General features: G+C 36.9%; 1 protein-coding gene across 1 annotated transcript; it reads left to right on the top strand.

Moving 5' to 3' along the window:
* Positions 1–2,157: 2,157 nt before the first annotated feature.
* LOC134632950 (integrin alpha-M-like) lies at positions 2,158–13,578 on the top strand. Its single transcript, XM_063481832.1, has 30 exons — positions 2,158–2,194; positions 2,641–2,743; positions 2,926–3,029; positions 3,352–3,422; positions 3,934–4,048; positions 4,540–4,667; positions 4,793–4,938; positions 5,272–5,422; positions 5,778–5,928; positions 6,333–6,406; positions 6,578–6,698; positions 6,887–7,026; positions 7,178–7,324; positions 7,419–7,631; positions 7,735–7,868; positions 8,573–8,715; positions 8,817–8,971; positions 9,104–9,229; positions 10,788–10,861; positions 11,336–11,477; positions 11,570–11,668; positions 11,767–11,846; positions 11,922–12,008; positions 12,108–12,174; positions 12,254–12,352; positions 12,456–12,536; positions 12,744–12,854; positions 12,984–13,097; positions 13,177–13,287; positions 13,516–13,578. Exons 1-30 carry the CDS (start codon positions 2,158–2,160, stop codon positions 13,576–13,578), a joined length of 3,387 nt encoding a protein of 1,128 aa, XP_063337902.1.
* The last annotated feature ends 3,837 nt before the right edge of the window (positions 13,579–17,415 follow it).

The following is a 17,415-nucleotide window of genomic DNA, read 5'->3' on the forward strand; positions in this document are numbered from 1 at the left end:
ATTTACAATACACAATCTGTATTATACTTAAAACATGCTGTAAATAAACAAATCAGTGAAAATGTGAAGATTTTAAATCGCAACTCTGAACACAACCTGCTCCAAGTGAGGTTGTGTTCAGCGTAACCCTGAGCCAGCTCCCACTTCTAGAAGCAGAGTAAAGTCAGTCATAAAATGTATATATTAGGTATTATATACACAGTTTTAGAAAATAAGAGATAAGAATTGCATGAAATTGAACTCACACTCATCTGAAGAGCTGAGTGTGAGTTTGAACATTTAAACATATTCAGTGTCACAAATGAATACAAAATATTACTTAAAATATAAAAAGTAAATAAAATAAAGTAAATGTAACTGTCTCAAGCCAGAAACAAGGGTAATATACACTACTGAGTGTCAAAACCATGGTCCATGGTCAACCAAGACCATTTTGCAAGTCTGTGTTTTCAAATTGGGTAAAACTCCAAGCTTAGCAAAGGTCATACATTCGCACAGTCAGGCTTGCTCTAATCTGCATCTGTTTCAATTTATCACACTCAGTTCACAAGAAATCACAGAGAGACTTGAAAAAAAGTGAAACTTTGCACCTCAGATGTGTTCGGATCATTGGGCGTTAGGTTATGTTGACAAAAGTGCACTTTACTGGTGGGGGACTTGCAGACAAAGAGGGTGACTTCCTGAGAAAGGTCATAATCTGAACTAGTAAGCATATACAGATATGAAAAGGTGTCAAAAGTAGCAGAGTCAACTGGTTAGTCATCTAGCAGCCAGGCAGGGTTCTGACATTATTTTTAGATGCTCAAAGTGTTACTGAATACTGTTTCTTAATCCTAAATTGGAACATACAATGAGTGAGCTATGGTGACATATTTAAAGTAAATGGCTATAATTTTGACTTAATGTGCACATTCAGTACCTGCATAGAACATTTACTTTCATTTACCTTTTTCACCCATAGACATGTAGTACCCACATATTGAATCCAGGGATATTCAACCAACTCATGCTACGTGCATCTTTGGGTTTTTTTGAAAGGGAAATTATCAGATTTTATGACTGAGTAAGAGTGCAGAGGAGGTCAGGCTTTGTATACATACAACTGAAACTATATTCACGATAACGAATAGATAAATGGTAAATGGCCTGTATTTGTATATTTACTAGTCCTTAAGGACCCCAAAGCACTTTACACAACCAGTCATCCACCCATTCACACACACTGGTGATGGCAAGCTACATTGTAGCTACAGCCACCTGGGGCGCACTGACAGAGGCGAGGCTGCCGGACACTGGCGCCACCAGGCCCTCTGACCACCACCAGTAGGCAATGGGTGAAGTGTCTTGTCCAAGGACACAATGACCGAGACTGTCCAAGCCGGGGCTCGAACCGGCAACCTTCCGATTACAAGGTGAACTCCCAGCTCTTGAGCCACGATCGCCCCGAGATAGAAGGTTTCATTTGGTTATTCATGTTATGGTTGGACAGGCTTGGGTTTTGTTCCTGCTTTTTTCTCCGTCTACTTTGTCTCCTGTCATGTTCATGGTATTTGAGGATCAAATTCCATGAGCTGACTGGATGACTAGTGCCATTGTTCTCTACGTTGCCACTCTGTTGGTAACTAGGGCTTGCTTCTTGCTACTAAAACGTTTTGCTTTCTGAACAGTGTTCCTCCATTAACTCTCATGAGGCATGTAACAGACACTACCTGTAAGACAAACCTAAGCTTAACAGCTGGGGTAACCCACCACGACCAGACAAACTTACCAGCATCTCTCCACTGATTTCTTCACCACTCCTAAAGAAAGACAGCCTGTTAACCAGTTCTCCACAACTCCAGTTGAAGGGAACAGGGAGCCCAGAAACTAATATAATAAACAGAATGGCTTGTTTAAGGATTATTGTTGTTTACTGAAAAATTTAATGTTTAAAGAACTTGATCAAAATTAAGCAACACCACCACAGTCTAGTGTGTCTTATCAAACACAGAGCTGTCAACATTGTAACTCCTCCTACATAAGACTTCCTCCTAATGACTCTCCTAGCTTTGATCAGTCGCCCTATAATATCTGCATTTTTGGTGTCATCTCCTCTGATGCTTTCAGCAGAAGTAGTACTTCACTCATCTGTCATTTATTTTTCATGGGAGTAACACAATGGAGTGGACAATAAGTGTTACAACTTTACTGTCAGGTAAGACAGGTTTGTGCCTTCTGATTTAGTCTTTTATTCTCTAGTAATCAACATCTCCAAATAGTGAAAATACAATTGACATTTAATTAAATCTGCAAGCTGTGTTTCCACTAAATAAAATCTATATAGCAAATGGAATTCCACATCTAACTGTTTTTTTTTGTGGGGGGGTTTTCGGTTCTTTAGAAAAGCAAATGTATGTATGGTTGTTTTTCAAGTGAATATTGCTCCAATTCACTATGTTCAGAACTTAAATCAGAGTTTCTGACTTTGTTGCTCTCTAGTTGTAATACAAAATTAAATAAACAAAACCCACTGAAGTAAAAAAAAAAAAAAAGTGACGCATAGTGTATACATTTTCTTGTATACCTTATATATAGATGTGCTATAACTACATAATCGTCCATTACATGAGACTATGACATTCTTTCTTCTTTAATTCTCAGTGTTAAATGCTGCACTTTGTTTCAACATTGATCCTGTGGCTTGGAAGACCCTGAGGAACTCTGCTGCTGGTTTTGGCTACCAGGTGGTGCAAAGACAATCAGAGTAAGACAGAACAAGGATTATTATGTTTAATGTGGATTTGCAACTCCTATGTATTTTGTATTTTTTGGAACAAACATTTCTGTTATGGCCAACAGAAATAATTAAACAAGCATACAATATTTCTGAGCTTATTGCTCTCTAGACTTACATCATTCTCATTATTATGTTATTTATTTCCTTAGTTTGCTCGTCAGTGCACCACTTGAACAGTATTCACAAAATGGAAGAGGGAAAATATATAAGTGCACCATCTCCTCCCAAAACTGCCAAAATATTGAATTTGAAGGTAGGTAACTGTTTGTCTTGACAGGATGTCCTGAAACTTTGACTTTCCACATCCAAGCACAGAATTGAATTGGTTAAATCAAATCATAGTTTGAGTAGATTTCCAAAACAAATATTTTAGTATGTAACAGTAATGTAGTAAAAAGGATATTACTGATGAAGTACACCAAGCAAAGAAAAGCCAATTATTAAGATTATTCTTTTTAATTTTTCAGTTGTTATAGCTGTCATCAAAAAGGGAAAAGTTCTTTAATTGTGGTACTTTGGAATTGTCAAAAGTTATTTATGAGTGTTATAACAAATATAGAATACTTTCATTACAGCACCAGGTTTTGCAGTCAACATGTCGCTTGGTTTAACAATGAAAAGTGATCCCACAGCACAAAACACTGTGGTGAGTTGGTGAACTACAGACATTACCAGTGCTTTGTTAAAAATCACAGAGGATGAAATTCTTCTGTTTTCTTATAGTTAGAAAATAAATCATGAGTTTGTGGCATGCCCTTATTATTTTTTGGGGGGGAGGGGTTGAGTTACAATAACGTCAGAATATTTAATAAAGCCATGCAAAATTTTACCTTTATACGCTGAAACTAATAAAAATTAATAAAACTGGGCCTAAAGGTCTTTTCTTTGTAATTCAGGTTTTTACCATTTAAGCTTTGTGAAAAACTGAATGTGTTTTCTTCACCCTAAAAGCAAGTTAAAAGGCTCATTAAAAATCACCAAATTCTGAATGTTTTGGGGGGAATAAGCAGATTCTGAGCGCCAATGTGGGATTTTTTTTCTGTTCTTTTTTTCTTTTTTAGATTTGGTTGATTTTATATGGAGCAAACTATTGCTTAAAGGACATGGAAATAATCAACCCAGTGTATTAATCACAACTTGACTTTGTCTCCTCTCAGGTGTGTGGTCCAACCATTCCAAATGACTGCAAAAGTATCACCATGTACAACGGTGTGTGCTTTGAGATGGATCACTCTAGTACATTTGGAACACCCATACCTGATTTTATTCAAGGTAACAGTACATGGAGCTTGGAAAATATACCCCAAATCATTAAAATCCTGCCTAACAAAAAAACTTGATCATAGTGTCAAAATCTTTTATGTTTGTGCCTTTCTATTATTTTGTACATATTCCTCTAGTTGTATATCTCTTCTGTTTGCTATTTATTCCTGATGTCTTTACTATTTTTTTTCACTTACAACTGCAGAGTTAGGGTTGTACATGTACAATGACTATAAAAAGCTATTTTATTCTATTCTATTCTATTCTATAAGTAAAGCTTCTTTAAGTAAGCATTACTTAGTTTTTTGAGGCAACAAGTTTGCATAATGTTTTAAGTTCTGGTAACTAATTCGATTTTATAGTGTAATCTCTAAATCTCAGCACAACTGAAACTGTATTATGACTTTATGTTTCGTATAACTGAAAGTATGCTGAAGCCATTAAAAACATCTATTAACTCATTAAAAATTAATTTCCTTTTGAATCCACCTCTTTGAAAGCGTGCCCACCCCAAGCAGACATTGCCTTTCTGTTGGATGGTTCAATCAGTGTGTCTTCTAGAGATTTTCAAACAATGAAGAAGTTTGTGAAAGATCTAATCCAGTCATTGCTTTCGACTGATACACAGGTGAGGTGCTGTAATCCTTTAAATACTAACACGCACATGAAATGGTTTCATTATTATTTCCATTTAACTTCACAAAACATGGCTGTTTTACATGTTTTAAATATTTTTTCTCCCTTCCTTTGTAGTTTTCTGTTTCCCAGTTCTCTACTTCACCACAGGTTCATTTTTACTGCACAAAATTTTCATCATCTAGATCACTGGAGACTACCATCAAAGAAATTAGAAAACTAGGAGGAACTACTTACACAGCAAAGGCCATCAAACATGTTGTGTAAGGGATGCAAAGATATTATTATTTATTCCCTAATTCTGTAAATCTGACCACACTGAGTACTGTGGTCCATGTGTTCAAGCTTTTTGAAAGAGACAATGAAAGACTTGTCTTTGGAGGTATTCTACTAATTGTGAGATGGCCCCAAGAAAAGCTGAATTCAAATACTTGCAAAGCTAATTTTGAAAAAAAAAAAACCCTCTAATAAATAAATTTGCTAAGTACAAAAATCCCTCTACATCGAAAGGTAATATGAAAAAGAATGATGCATGCTGAAATAATACTCAATAATTCTTGAGATGTTCTGACATTAGATTTTTTTTCATTTAACAGGGAAAAAGTTTTCATACCACAAAGAGGTTCCAGACCAAATGTGAAGAAGGCCTTGATAGTAATTACAGATGGGCAATCCCATGATCGAAATCATCTGCACAGTGCAGCACAGCTAGCAGAGAGTAAAAACATTGTTCGATTTGCTATTGGGGTAAGTATTTCCATTATTTAAGATTGCAGAATGTGTAAAGTTGCTTGACCATTGAAACCAATGCCATGAAGGCTCTAGTGCACAGTTTTTGTTACCAGATGAAATTATTGCATAAGCAGGGGGTTTCCAATGCATTATGTACCTCAGCACAGCTGTATTATTATTATAATTATAGTGAGCATGTAATCATGCGTAGTATCAAAACTCAAACATATTTTTAACAAATAATGTATAATTCATGTCTGCAAATGATATATTATAATGGGGGTGAAAAGTTTATGACTGTATTTTATTAAAGGGACCAAATCATTTTGCATAGCATGACAATGCAAACAAAATTTCCCAACAACCCTAGGTGGGGAATGCATTTACTAAAACTGAAGCAAAACGAGAACTGCGCACCATTGCATCATCTCCTTCAGACAAACACGTGTTTCAAGTGAAGAACTTCAACGCACTTGAAATAATAAGACAGAATCTGAGGGACAAAATTTTCTCCATTGAAGGTACAAACATTAATTTATTGCTAGATTTTTGTTTCCTTTATTGGTTTGTTATCCTGCTGATTGACTAAAATAAGATACATTGTAAATACATTGTATTTTTTTATTTACTATATTACTTTATTGTGTCATGGCAAAATATCTCATCACTATACATTATTGAAACTGAACGCTAATTGCTATTTCCAGCCTAATGAAAGGATTGAAAGAATTAACTTGTAAATGTTCTATTGTGTCTCTTTTTTACCTTCTAGTTTATTTTTCTGTTTATAATAAATAGCAAAAAAAAAACCAAATAAAAAAAATCATTTGAAACTATTACTTGAAGCATAATGAATTTGTATTTACAAAATTTGCAAAGTGAAATTTGTTTAATGTGTTTTATCATCTTGTTTTTTATGTTACAGGATCTCAAACCAGTGGACAGTCACTGAAAATGGAAATGTCTCAAGAGGGATTCAGTGCAGTTTATGTGCCTGAGGTAATTAAAACTACCTGAAACTCACCAGACAGTCTAGTCATAGAAAGAGAGCTTCCTGTGCGCCACATTTTGTGACATGAAGGCAAACAGACAGTTATACAACTGAACACCATCCAGATTTTAAATGCAAAGTAAATTGTATTTTAAATGTATTTTCTGTCTGCACTGTAGGGAATTCAAATGTCTATTGTTGGTGCAAACCAGTGGAAGGGAGGCTACATGCAATACACAACAGAGGGCCAGAAAGTGAAAACATATGAGGATGTGTCTTTGGAGCCTGACAGTTATCTTGGTAGTTTTTAACAATTGAATTCATATATCTGTCTTTGTATATACATATATATATGTATATATATATATATATATATATATAGACACACAGCTCTACTGCAATTAATTGACCAAAACACGTGTATCAGTTTGCAAAATGGTAAAAAGGCACAATAAGGAGTCTTTCCCTTTTGACTACCTAAATTCTAGGTTACTCAATGGCAATTGCTATAACCAAAAATGGCACACTGACAATTGTTGGTGCTCCAAGATATAAACACAGAGGAGCTGTGGTCGCTGTTAAAAGACAAAGCTTTGAAAACCAAAAGATTGAGCCCTTTTCATCACAGGTATGTATTTACAGCAAGACAGATCTGAATTACATTGTAAACTATATATAAATCATTTCCTAAAACAGAAATCATTTAAATCATAAATCATTTCCTTTTTTGTTTTAAAAAAAACATGAATCATTTCATTAATAATGTGTTCCTTATACAGTATCAGACTGGTGAATATTTCGGGGCAGAGGTGTGTACCATGGACATAAATAATGATGACATCACTGATCTAATCTTCATATCAGCCCCAATGTACATGGAGCCTGATAGAGAGGGAAGAGTTTATGTCTGCAGATTAACTGGTTTGGTAAATTTCATTTTAACTACTGCCATGGAATTAATCAGTTTATTTGTATACTTTTTGAAGACCATAAAAAACACTCTCACTTTCCTGCTTTTAGTTTGTTGAGTGTAATTTTGATGATCCATTAGTACTAAGAGGACATGCAGCTGTCAAAGGAAGGTTCGGCTCTTCTCTTGCTGTACTGCCTGATCTAAACTCAGATGGATTCATGGATTTGGCAGTTGGAGCACCTTTGGAGAATAATGGTGAAGGCAGCATCTACATATTCCACAGTGAAGGAGGAGGAAGAATCATTCCTACTTACTCACAGGTACAAACATCAAAGAACTCACAATGATGACTAAAATCATCTATCGTGTAAATCCAATATCTAAACAATCTGCAGCTTAATTAAAATATGTCCATGTATGCAGAGAATTACTGGCTCTGAGGTCCAGTCAGGACTAAAGTTCTTTGGCGTGTCAATCAGTCAGTCGTCTTTTGACCAGAGTGGTGATGAACTTACTGATTTAGCGGTGGGTTCAAAGAGCACAGTTGTCTTACTGAGGTAAGTCCAAGATACTCTAGTCATGCACTATTGTTGTCTGTTGTAATTCTACAATCTTTGTTGATGTTCCACCTTAATAAATACACTAATTGTATAAAGTTCAGGTCAGTTTGTATGCTCAGTATTCTAAGAACGCATATTAAGTTGGTCACAAATGATCAGGTTTTTCACGATAATGGATTATTGAATTTTAACCGCATACAGCTATCACATTATACTAAGGTTTGTTTTAAAATCCTCACAGTCCATTGGAATTTTTGGAATTGTCTTACCACAGGATAAGAAGTGCTCTGCTGATTAAAGGCGCAATAAATGTGGCTGATTAAGCACAGCTCTTGTGGGTTTCATTCAAATCTCAAAATCAAATATGAAATGCATAACAGTAGCCTTTTCCTAACCAACATGAACAAATGCATACATTACCCGAAAGCAGAAGATGTCATAAAACGGTGTGTAGTTCAGAAGACCATAATGTTCAAATCGTTCTTATTTAGTGAGGCTATTACCATGATGAAGTTGCACCACTGGAACATAAGAGTGATAATCTTAAAAAAGCGGTAATGTTCTAAAACTTTGAAATGTTGGTAAAGCAAATATTTGACTGACGCTAATTCACAGTAAAACACCAAAATTGAAGGGCAGCTTTTAGTTTGGTACTATTTAAAGAGCCAAATCTTGTTCTCATTTGTTTTCCTACGTTCCAGATCAAGACCCATAGTAATGGTTGAAGCTGAGGTGTCATTCAGCCCAAACCAAATTCCTACTCAGAATATAGACTGCTCAAAACCATTGGAGAACACAGCTGAAATCTGCTTTACTATGAGTACAATATCTACAGTCAAGACAGGTTCATCATTCTCCTTGGTTTTTCTGAACTACAAAGAAATTTAACTTTTTATTTATTTATGTACATTTGCAGCATTGAAATCAAACACTCATTTATTCCAGCTCAAGCGAGGATTAATTATACTTTAACACTGGATGCCACTCGCAAGCCTCCAAAAAAACGAGCTTACATCAGTGGGAAACAACAAGAGGAGTCCGGATCAGTTATTATTGACTTAAGAAGAAAAAGGTGTTCAACTGTAAAATTTCTTATTGAGGTAAAGCCTAACAACAATATTAGATAAAAATACTTTGACCAATTCATCAAACAAAAGATTTTGTTTAATGGATTTTATTTTTAAGACTCCTCCAAATCTGAATTTAAACTTAACACTGCTCCCTTCTTGCAGGCCTGTCCAGAAGATGCTCTTAATGAACTTTCCAATGATCTTGAATTTTTGTTTTATGGGTTGCCCTCCAACACAAATCTCAGACCAAGTCTTTCCCAGCAAGCTCAAACAACAACAATTTATCCAGTAAGTGAACTTTAAAAAACAAACAAACAAAAACGTAAGCCTAAAAAAACTGAGCCTAGTCTTAATGAAAACAACTTTAGTTTTGTCCTTTTGGTGGCAAAGGGTGACGCGGTTCCTCCGCATGTCAGTCATGTTCAAGAGGACACCTCTTAGCTGGTGCTTGCTAAAGGATGTGGTAAATGTCTCCACTTGACTCAAAAGTAAGAAAGAAAATGAAAGAATGTGTACTTTGTATCAGATCAGACAGCGGCTTTTTGACTTCATAGTCACTACAGGCCACATTATTGGCACCATAGCCAGAAAGGATTTGACCCTCCCATGCCTGGATGTAGCTGCTAGTCCAGTTTCCTCACGAATGGGACAAGCTAGGAGCTAAGTCAAAGGTCTGGGTTAGCTCCACACCTAGCAAGAAGGAGCTTGCTAGGTGTGGAGAAGTTCCATTCTCCTCCTCAAGACATTAGCTGTGTCCAAATTCATGGGCTGCATCCTCCTGAGGACGCATTTGTAGACCGATTACGTCACAGCGACGCGCCGAAGGCTGTCCAAATTCGTAGACTCCTCCGAATGCAGCCGACAAATGCGTCCTCCTTTTCCCCGAATTTGAAGGATGGGTCGGGTGTGTCCTTCGTGGCCTACCATATCCCAGAATTCATAGCGCGGCCCAGCCAAACTCCAGTTTCCGGCAATGGCGGCAGCTACTAAGTTTTAAAATTACTCTTATTAATCTTTGTGGGTCACAAAATAAACTTTTAACATATTTTCAGGCGAGAATGTAGGTGTGTAAACTTCAAATATCTGCTCGGTTTATCAAGACATCGCATATTTGCAAAAGTGCTTCGACGTTTTCGGAGACGTCTGTTACCCACCAGCTCGATAGCTAGCCGAGAGCTCGAGGGTCACTCAAGCCGCCGAGAATGGCACAACTCCCGGCACATCATTTTCAGATCACCGCCGTCTTTCGCTACTCAGGTTAAACATGATATATAAGTCACTTAGACAACCTAAAAATGTTATTGTTTGGCTTTTTTCAGTGTTTTATTTGTTCGTGAGTAAATCGGTTTGGCTGAGATTAAAGTTATTAGATTAGATTAGATAAAATAAAACTTTATTAATCCCCCGGGTGGGTTCCTCCTTGGTTTTCACACAACTGAATAAACGTCAAACAGAAAACTGATTAAACAGAAGTGTGAGATGGTCGAGAGTTTACTCCAGTGTCCTGTTATATTTTAGATAGCAAGGAGCAGACGGCCGAGTTTATTAAACTCCACCGAGACAGCGGTGACGCTAATCAGAAGGCTAGACCGTCCAATTCCACAGCCGTTTAGTTCCGGCCTACCCGACCTTCTGAGGACCCGGCCCACGTAGACCGCGAAGGCCGGGTCCTCAGGAGGATGCAGCCCATGAATTTGGACACAGCTATTCTCTATCCTGAATGAGGATGATTTCCTCAAAATATAAATATGAAAAAATTGACATTTGATTCACCTAAACAATGTTTTATATCGCCGGTAAATATTATATTTAGTATATGCTTTTTACATCATGCCATCTTTCACAGTTGGGGTTTGAGATTAACTGCAGCACTGACAACAAATGTGTTGATAACCTGAAAGTGGATTTCAACTTCACCAGGTGAGTTGATCTGCTGAGAATCGTCCTACACAAACAGATCACCAGAATGTCTCCTTAATATCCCCTTTTGCAACAATTTATGTCCCCTCAATACAAATTTTAAGTGCTTTGTTAAACTTTTAACTCCCCCGGCCCCCTCCCCAAATTCCATAATGTACTATTAATAAAACCAGAAAAACTGATGACAGCCTCAATGGTTCTTTACGTCTGCAAATTTTCGCTCAACTCAGTAAATTAGAAAAGTAAAAATACATTCCCACATTGCACCCATGGCCCTTTGACGCATGTCTTCCTCTGCTCTCTCTTTTCTGTCTATTCTTCATTGCTAAGCTAATGAATAAAGACAAATAGTCTGAAAACAAATATTAAAATAGCATATTAGCATTACGCTCAAAGCTGAATAGAATGGCAATTTTTGTTGTGTTATTCCCCCACCCCCACCCTTTCATCTCATCCTCATTCAAACTCTACCAGATCCTCAGTGGTAAAAGTGGGCATTGATGAGCTTTTGAATGTCACAGTCACAGTGGAGAACAGAGGAGAAAACTCCTACAACAGTCGTGTTATTCTCACGTACCCAGCTGGACTCTCCTACAGGAAGTTCACCATTCAGCAGGTAAGGCATCAGGATCAAGTCTGTATGGGTTCATTGTTGATCTTGAGCTGCTCTCCCAATCTATCCAGCAGTCATTTTATTTTCTAACAAAGGGAAGAATTGAGTGCAACTCCTTGGACAGTGAAGATGGTTTATCACAAGGAAAGACAGACTGCACCATTGGCAAGCCAATTTTCAAGAGCAAAACTAAGGTTTGTTTTTTATGTGTTTTTTTTAATGTAGAACATTTTTCTCACTTTTAGTGAGAGTTTTAAAGACAAAGCACTCTTATCTTTCTCAATCAATTAAGGCTTCCTTCATTGCCTCCTATGAGATTAAAACCAACTGTCAACTTGAGAGGAAGATTTTTGTCACTGCAGATATCACCAGGTACTGTTCCTTTGGTACAAGTACATTTCATTTAAGCATAGATACCATACAAATGTTTTCACTTCACTCTTTCAGTGGAAATCAGGAGCATGCCCCTTCAAGTGAACTCTACAAAAAGCAATGGATTGATGTGAAATACAGCATCTTTATGACATTTGAAAGGTGTGTGCTGTTCTGTTTAAAAAAAAAAAAAAGTCAGTTAGAACTTAACAGATGTTGTCTTGCATAGTATTTATTTAATCTTTAATATATTCTTTTTAGCTCCCTTAGCTACAACAATTTCACATTTGGGATGACATTTCAGAAACCAGTTCAACAGTCAATCAAGGTATGAAAAAACTTCTTGTTTAAGTTCCTTGATTTAGAATGAATGTAATGATTGGTTGTCCTTTTCTTTTCTTGTTTAGGTTACAAATGACATCAGAGCACTTAATTTCACTGTGGTGATCAGGGTTCCAGTGAAACTTGGTGAAAAAGACATTTGGGTGGATTTGAGCAGCCTACAGGTAATATATATATGTCAGAGGTTTTTGCTGCTTCTTGAGTAGGTATGTATGGTGCGGTGACATCATGGCAAAACCAAGCATACATAAATCAAATGTACTGCAGATTTCAGACTGTCAGAGTGGAAATGATGAAGAACCAGGTGTCACAGATTTTGTTCCAAAGATACAAAAGGATAAAGTGGTGGTAAGTAGGCCTCTGCACTTTAGCTGTTGAAAATCAGACTAACTGTAGAGTTAAAAACACATTGCACACTACACTGATCTTTATCTAACAATGTAACGCATCTTGAAGCAACTGTTGTTGTGATTTGGTACTATATAAATAAAATTGGATTGAACTGAATATATCACATTACACTGGATTACAGCATGTGCACTCTTTTTAAACCAGGACTGCTCTGTAGCCAGGTGCAGAGTGTTCAAGTGCAACACATTCATGGCAAGGCTGCAGAGTAGGACGTACAAAATCTCTGCCAACCTCAGTTCAGGATGGATAGAGCAGGTAATTAAAGGGTAATTTGTGGTAATTTTTAAAAAAAATTATAACTGTTGCTATGTACTTGTACTTGAACTTCATTAAATGTTTAGACATTTAGTCTTAACGCATTCTTTTTTCTTTTTTTTTTTAAAGATTGGACTTCAATCTGCCAAATTCCTCTTGACCAGCACAGCCAGTCTGGAGTACGATGAAACCCAGTACATCTACTTTTCAACAGGGTCCAACAGTAGTCCTCCTGTATACAAGGTGAGTACACAATACTCCCTCTTGTTTCAGTTATGCAAGAGCTGGAAAGTCATCCACATTCTGTCACCTCATTGTTCAGATAGAAGCAGAAGTAGAAGTGTATCCAGAGCCAGATTTCACCAAAGCGATCGTTGGAGGATCCCTGGGAGGGCTGGCCTTTCTGGCTTTACTCACTGTTGGCCTGTATAAGGTGAGATGGTTTCCTTTTTTTTTCAGTCAATGTCACAATTTTTAAAATGTTTAAAAGAGCTAAAGAAACTGTTTCAAAGCTTATTATCTTTAGTCACTAACTTTTATATACTATTATATTATTGAAACTGAAGCTGATTATTATATTATATTATTTATTTTCCTTTTTATTGCAACTCCATTGCACAATTGCTGCATTTTAAAATGTTTTTTTTCCTTGCATTCCTAGGCTGGATTTTTCAAGAGTAAATATAAACAGATGATAACTGAAAATGTAAAAGACAGCAGCTAATGCAGGTGCATCCCCAGCAGAATTACCAAAAAAGGAGTGAAACAGCTTGTTGTGTCTGAAATCATTCCCTCACTCACTCATTCACTATTACCTATAACATAGGTTCCTACCTGGCGGTCATGACCCTAAAAATTGGGTCACAATATAAACCTAAAATATCAAAGAAAGTTTATTTTTTACAAAGTACCTTCAGAAGTGCTTTATAGTCTTACACGGGATCATACACATTCATCTGAATATAAGAAAAAACTCCAAATTAAGATGTCTGAGCAGAAAAACATAATTGTCAATAACTGCTTAAATGTCACACATTCACCTCAAGGCAAAGCATCATAAGTATATATAGTTCCGACTCCAAATAAAATGGAAAAGACTAAATGTAGTGAACTACTGGAGCAGAATAGAGGGATTTTGATCCAATCCTGTGGTCGATCTTTTCAAAGTGGCTGTATATTTTTTAGGAATCATATTGCTCTTCTACAGTGTAACTTGTGTGAGTTTAAATTTCTGCAAACATTTCATCATTATTGTTTAGAATTTTTTTGCTCGGTGAAAAGAACTTTCATGCCATCATGTATTGTAAAATATATGATATTCGGTGGATATATTCAAATACTTAGCTTGGTTATAAAACCTTGAGAAATGTGACTTGCTTTATTCAGAAATAAATTACAAGATTTTTCAGCTTTGTCTTGTGAGTGCTATATTAAAAGGTATTTCATATATCAATGTTAAGTGTTATGTCATTTGCTGTATTTAAACATAATATTTAATTACTGATTCCATATGACTCATTAACAGTGTTGGGTAAGTTACTTTAAATTAGTAACTTAGTTACATTACTAGTTACTTCTCTAAAAAAGTAACTCAGTTACTTCAAGTTACTCGTTACTTTCAAAGTAACTAGTTACTACCGAAAGTAACTTTGGTTTTACTCAGAATTCTCTTGTTAATGTGTTGCTTCCGTAACTGGATACCCAGCAAGATTGCCAGTCTTCTAGCTTGCTTACTTGCCACAAGTGCACTGTGCCACCTACCAATAGAAAGGAAAAAATAATGTGCACATTTCCACGAGAGAAATCCCACGCCTGGACCGTCGTTGACTGTCGCCATGATTCTAGCCTGCTTTTTACATCCAACACAAAAACTGCAGTCGTGGTGCTTTTGATTGTACTCAGAACTTGGAAATTCTGCCTTCTGAATAGGAAGATATAGGTAACACCAGACTGCAGATGAGCTGCATACAGAGCTGGACTGGGACAAAAAAATCGTCCCGGGCATTTTGACTAGAGACCGGCCCGCCATTATAGGAAAAGCCTTTGAATGAAAACAAACACTGTTGTGACAGTGATGTACACTGTTCTGATGGTATATATGCATCAATCTATCAATTGTTTGTTGTAAGACTCAGATAATTATTTTTTTTAAAAGCGAGACATTTTAAATGAGAATAATAAAGAAAAGTATTTCCTTGTCCCCCCCCCTTTCCCTGTTAATGCCCTACCTGGCCCCCTGGCAAAACTTTGCTAGACCCGCCCCTGCACAGTTACCAGCTGTCAGCTACGTAGAAAAGGATCCTGATGTTATTTGTCTCTCAGAAACAGCTCATAACTTCCCTTCAACTCATTCATGTCACCTAAAAGGTAAACCTGTTTCTCCATCACCTGTTCAGCTCTGATGATTCAGTAAGGACATCTCCTGGTTTCATCTTCATGTTTCCCTCTCACCAGATAACCAAACCGACATCATGACCAGCAGCTTTACAGCTGTGGCTCCAGCAAACATCAGCTGATACTAGAAATTAATATTAAATAAATTCTAACAACAGCTGATCAAGCTTAAACGTGCTGCTGTTGTTTACCACAACATCTGCTGGTTTCCTCTTTCTGGCGCAAAGTGGGCGATAAATAAACAAGAGAGAAAAGCCGATCAGCTGATCATTGATCAGTTTCGTGATTGAAGTAGAAACGGGAGAGAATGAGAGAGGAAGAGGCAGCTGTGCAGCTCCAGCTTTGTGTCTTTTTCATTGTAGCTGAAGTCCGGGACAAACTGTGTTCCTTTTCACCTCAGTACGAAACGCGTAATATTTTCTCTGAATACCAGACGATTCTGTTTTTTAGGGGACGGTTGGCAACTCTAATAATTAACCGTATGAACAAAATAAAGTTCAACATCAGTAACATAGCACCCACCCAGCTGTATAGAAACGCCGTCATGCTAGCTAGCACGCAGTACGAAAATGTCAGCATACCGAAAATAAACTGCACCTAAACTTGGTTTATATCTGACTCCGATAGACTGCAGGTCATAACTTCTTACCTGAAGTTCAGTTCACCTGACACGCGGACCGGCGGCCGCCTCGGGTCTCTCCTCTTGCCTCCCTTTTCCTTCATCCACCTGCTGGCTTCCACCACTTGCTAATGTTACTGAATCTGTGGAAGCTCCGCGATATCCACCACACGAAGTAACGAATAACGAGCCTATCTAAATCCCAGTAACGAGTAACGCGTTCCTGGTTTTGGCATAATAACTAGTTACCGTGCTCGTTACCACAATAATAACGTAGTTACTGTAACGCGTTACTTAATAACGCGTTAGTACCAACACTGCTCATTAACACATTTTTAATTAGAAAAACAAAAGTATAGTGTAATAAACATATTCTTGGCTAATGAGTTTGTGTCATCATTATACAAATTAATGCACTCTTGATGAGTCCTTTTGAAGCAGGAATGCCAAACTCATTTTACATTGCGGGCCAGTGAAACTCCCCTTTCAGTCACTGTAAAGAAGTTACATATTTAACGGTTTTTGTGACTGTTGTGACAAAGAATTCTGTCAGCACGACTCTTTGGACTTAAATTGTGAAAAAAAGAAAACAGAAATTTCTATAGTAGACAATTATTGTTTAGAACTTAATTGTAACAAAGTTACAGTGTTTTTTTTAGAGACATAGCTAAGAGTTTTGCAATTTGGCATAAGTTGTGAAAGCTGAAATTACTTCGGCACTGAATATCAGAAATTAGGCCTTAGTGCCAGTGTTTATTTTTAGGAAAACAACAACGGCAAAAAAACCCAAAAAAACTACACTTTCTGTCTTCGGAACAACTGCATGAAACGATTGGCCGCATGGTATTCCCATCAAAATAAAGTTCCACCTCTGCCCGCATGGATTCTTAGGAGGGCTGAAAATTCAGCTCCAACATATAGACTGGCCATTAATAACTGACATATGAAATTGTCTTGCAGGCCAGATATTATATGGCAGGCTGTATGTGTGTGTAATTCACATTTTACAGCAAATTGCATGAATTTACAGCAAATTACGTGAAACGTAATGCCAACCCCTATACACTGACAGTAAAACGTTTAAGAAAACCCCAATTTTTCCTGTTATTTGTTGCAATTCAAGTCATTCCACTCCAATGAATAGCTTGAAACTGTACAAAGGTAAGTGGTGAATTGCAGGAAGTTAAAAAAAAGGTCACCCAAAACTGAAAAATAATATCCATTTCAGAATTATACAATACTTTTTTAGGGAAAACAAAATGGGTTAACAATTTAAAGCTGTTCTGCACCAATGGAGGTGCAGAACTGCACCCTTTCTTTCTGTATAAAAGCAGTGTTGGAACATACTGTGGTACTATATCCTCACGAGCATCAGTTGAACAGTGTTGTGTTGTGTTCTGCAGAAAGTAGTGTGTTGCTGCAAAAATGGCGAGAAAATCAATCAATCAATCAATCAATCAATCAATCAATCAATCAATCAATCAACCAACCAATCAATCAATCAATCAATCAATCAATCAAAGCCTTATTCGTCACATGCAGGTTGCC

Source organism: Pelmatolapia mariae, linkage group LG8 (assembly GCF_036321145.2).
Source record: "Pelmatolapia mariae isolate MD_Pm_ZW linkage group LG8, Pm_UMD_F_2, whole genome shotgun sequence".
Classification (NCBI taxonomy): Eukaryota; Metazoa; Chordata; class Actinopteri; order Cichliformes; family Cichlidae; genus Pelmatolapia; species Pelmatolapia mariae.